Below are 3901 nucleotides of genomic sequence, written 5' to 3'. Positions count from 1 at the left end.
TAAGGAAATGAATTTGTGATTCCTGTTTTACCTATTGCTCAGTTAATCAAATCCTTTTTCCAGACAATAACACATTTCATCTAAGTTTCACACAAATTCCAATTTAGTCAATTAAATATTTTTATGGTACTAAGATAATTATAAATTCACAAAAGTGAAGACTCACCTATATTAACAATAGACCCTCTCTGTTGTTGAATCATAGTTTTCATGGCAGCTTTACAGGTCAGCATGGGACCCAAAAGGTTAGTATGAAGCTGAGATAGCATATCTTCAGTTTTTGTTCTTACTAAAAGGCTATCCCTTAAAAAAAAAAAAAAAAGCATGTTAATTAAAAATGGGATAAAACAAAAAATGTCAATAAATGTGTAACATTTTTACTGAAAGTAGAGTTTAAGAAATGCTTTATATTTGAGCTAGAATACCTAAAAAGTCTCATTTTACACTTGGTTTGAGAGGCCTTAAAATAAAAACTAAAAGATCCACTTGGAAGTCATGTTCCTATCCCCTCTCAGGTAGACTGAATTAGCAAGAAAATTAATATTATTCTAAATATTCTGTCCAAAATTCATTATAAAAAAAGAATTCCCACTCTGATTCCATTTAAAGTTTATGAACTAAGAAAATTTATATATGGTGAGAGAGGTCAGAATAGTGGTTACCTATAAGGAACTACTAATTGGGAAGAAACTGAGAGAGCCCTCTGGAGAGCTGAAAAAGTTCTGTAGCTCAATATGGGTGTTGATATACAACGTTAAAATTGAACAAACTATATCCTTATTTTATATCTCAATAAAAGAAAAGAATGCAGGGACTGACCGACCAAATTTTAAAATACAGTTTTGATTCCAATTAGAAGTAAACCAAGTTAATTAACATATTAACTCATGTTAAACAAAGACAAATTAGGGAAGAAATGACATATTAGAAATGTACTTAAATTTGACCAACCTGTTAATTCCAGCTGCATTTACCAAAAAACTAACAGGACCTAAATTTTTCTCCATCTCTTCAAAAGTATTTTGAACGTCTTGTTCTTTGGTAACATCACAGCTAAATGCCAAATGACCACCTACACACAAAAGATTACAATTACTTATAAACTGTAACTTGAATTAAAAAGTTATTCAATACACATTTGTTAAGCATCTACTATAAGCTAGGCCTGTGCTAATCTAGAACCTAGAGATAAGATTGTCACTGGTTCCTGCTCTCATTGAGTTCAGTCTAATAAAAGAGGAAAGTGGGTGGTGGTAAACAAGGAGAAATAAACTACTACAGGATGTAAACCTTAAAACTTGTTTTTAATCAACAAAAAGTGGGAGAAGGGCCTTTTTGTGTTCATAATGCTTTGTAAAATTCATCCGATAATATTTATAGCTTTGACACTGAATCCACCTAATTCTGTTCAATAGTCTTCTGGATTTTATATTCCTTTTTTGAAATTTATGTCTAATTGTGTTAGGTTTTTGTCAAATTGGTTTCCTAACCCTGCCCTGAGCATAATAAACTCTAGAGTTTCTTTTTTTTTTTTTTTTTTAACTAGGCACATATTATTTTGATGATGACGATGGCTGTTATTAAAGTCTGACCATTAGGAAAGTTAAAATAAAGGAGGAAGCTGTAAAAATGCTAAAACTAAAAACGATGAAAAAAAGCTTTTTCCTATAAACAACTTGTTACTTTTTTAATGGTCACATTTTCAAATATTTAAATACCAAAAAAAAATTACCCTTCAAAGAACGCATTCTCTATTTAATAATATATTTTAATTTTTTTGTATTTTATTATTTTTTAAAATTTTTATTATGGTGAAACTGGTTAATGAAATCTAGTAAGTGTTAAGTGTACAATTTAACAGTAAGGCATATATATACATTGCATTGTGTGTTCACCACCCATATACCATTTTAACACTCTCAAATGTAGATGTAAAAAAAAAAACAATTGTTTATTTTCTGGCTGACCTTGTCTAATAGTTAATATTAAAATTACCTACTAAAGCCTTTGCAAAGAGTAAGTCATTGGGAAGTCACTTATGGAATACAATTCAAGGAAATGAAAGACCCAAAAGTATCCTGTGTCTCATGCTTGGCTTCCATCTGAAGAGTTGTTGGATTCACAACCCTTGAAAGCTCAACCAGCAGTTTTAATTTTGTCCAGCAAACACTGATGGCTTGGGTGGAAAGCATAAAGCCTGACACTTTCTCACCCATTTGTCAGTAACATAATGGCAATAATTAGAAGCAGCAAGAAGCATTCACTGAAATTGTCTCTCATATATAACTTCTTTGTGTTTTTTACTTTTAAGAACTCTAACATTCTCCCAACCCACATAACCAATTAGGGTGAACCAATCAGTAATGTTATTTTAAAGGTTACAGGTACCAGATGCATTCCCAGGCTTCTATTTTCCCCTAAAGCCTCCTTGATAGTAAATGAGGTGCATCTGTACATTCTAGTAATTAAACAAATAGCAGCATCTTTCAAACATCCTTTCTCTTACCAGGAAAAGAAACTTAAATTCGCAAAACAATGTAAAACAAGTACTAATCCATTATAAAACAGAAAAAAAAATGAAGTTTAAATGCAATAAAAAGGAATTTGGCAGAACAAATCTCAGTTGCCCATTTGTTAAAGTCACCAAAAGGAGTTCGTAACTTAAGTGCTTATGGTGGTGGTATTAAAGCAAACCAGGTACATCTCAAAACTGGTTGGTACTCAAAAATTTCTCTATATGAAAGTTTTGTGCATCCACACTCAGGCGGGAACAGCCCTCAGCAAAACGAAGCAAGCATTTTAAGACCGACACGCCTACCTTTCCTGACAGAACTCCTTTCTGACCAGCCCTCCTCTCCGGGCCCCAGGATCTTAAACCACCAGTGAGCTCTTTGCCCTATATAAAAAGTTAACTGTTGTGTGCCTCCCCTCCTTCCAGACGCCAAAACAAAGCAGCTCCTTTCTGCTAGCACTAGCCTCAGGGAGGTGAGTTCTTATTAATATGGCACCACAAAACTACTAAGTCTCAAAAGAAAACCCTAAGAGTTCAGCCACTGGTGACAAGCAGCGTGGACGGAGGCACTCTGCAGGAAACAATGGGGGGAAGTGGGGGAGGGAGCGTCTCTGCACAAGCTACAGGCTACATTCGGGACAAAAGTGCTCCTGCACGTGGCAGCTGAACTGCTAAACCTCAGAGCCATAAAGGCCAGACCTGCTCGTTTTACAAACGAGGAGCCAAGCTGCTTGGACTGCAGCCACACAACTGGACAACTCCAGTTCAGTACCTACCGCCGAGGTCACCGGCGGCGGCTTTGGCCACTTCCAAATTTCTGGCGATGATGGCCAGTCGGTAGCCTTTCTGGGCCATTAACTGAGCCACTGCCCTGCCAAGGCCCCGCGAACCTCCAAAAATAGCACAGACTTTGTCCATCTTGAACCCAGGAGTCTCAAACTTGGAGGAAAGAGAGCTAGGGGTGACGGCTTCTTTCCAGATTCCGGCTTTTATACCACCACGGCTTCAAAGAAAAAAAAAAAATCGAACTGACGCGGAAAAAAGCACCTCCCCACCACTCCTGCGACGGGACTCTGGCATGCCAGAAGGTCGGAGACAGGCGCTAAGACTATGGCGTCAACGCATGACGTCAGCGCGCACGGGCTCCCAGGCTCCGTCCCTTAAGGGGACACAGGCGTGAAAGAGCCCAGCAGGCCAAGGGTTGCCCCAGAAGGGGCCGAGCTGCATGCTGGGACTTGTAGTCTAGACGCAGGAGGGAAGGCGAGCTACGAGCGCTGCGCAGTGGGAAATGCACTCAGGATGAAACGCTACCTCCAGAAGCCCTTTGGACAGGAGAGTTAGGCTTAGAGCTCGGATGACTAAGCATTCTGGTTTGCCTGCAAGTGAGGG

General features: G+C 38.1%; 1 protein-coding gene across 3 annotated transcripts in view; it reads right to left on the bottom strand.

Annotated features, from left to right (window-relative positions):
• CBR4 (carbonyl reductase 4) overlaps positions 1-3901 on the bottom strand; it is a 104660-nt gene that overhangs the window by 98885 nt on the left and 1874 nt on the right. Inside the window, exons 1-3 of one of the 3 annotated variants that reach the window (XM_023530732.1) lie at positions 3289-3644; positions 952-1072; positions 167-303 (exon numbers count right to left, since the gene is read on the bottom strand). In XM_023530732.1, the coding sequence (XP_023386500.1) occupies positions 167-303; positions 952-1072; positions 3289-3430 (400 nt within the window). In that variant the 5' untranslated portion in view covers positions 3431-3644. Of the gene's footprint in view, positions 1-166; positions 304-951; positions 1073-3288; positions 3645-3901 lie in introns of those variants that run through there. The other 2 variants (XM_011360284.2, XM_011360285.2) reach the window with 2 other exon arrangements.

The sequence above is a fragment of the Pteropus vampyrus genome, unplaced genomic scaffold (assembly GCF_000151845.1).
Source record: "Pteropus vampyrus isolate Shadow unplaced genomic scaffold, Pvam_2.0 Scaffold53, whole genome shotgun sequence".
Lineage (NCBI taxonomy): Eukaryota > Metazoa > Chordata > Mammalia > Chiroptera > Pteropodidae > Pteropus > Pteropus vampyrus.
Note: the sequence above shows the minus strand (reverse complement) of the source record. Positions and strands in the feature narration are given on the sequence as shown.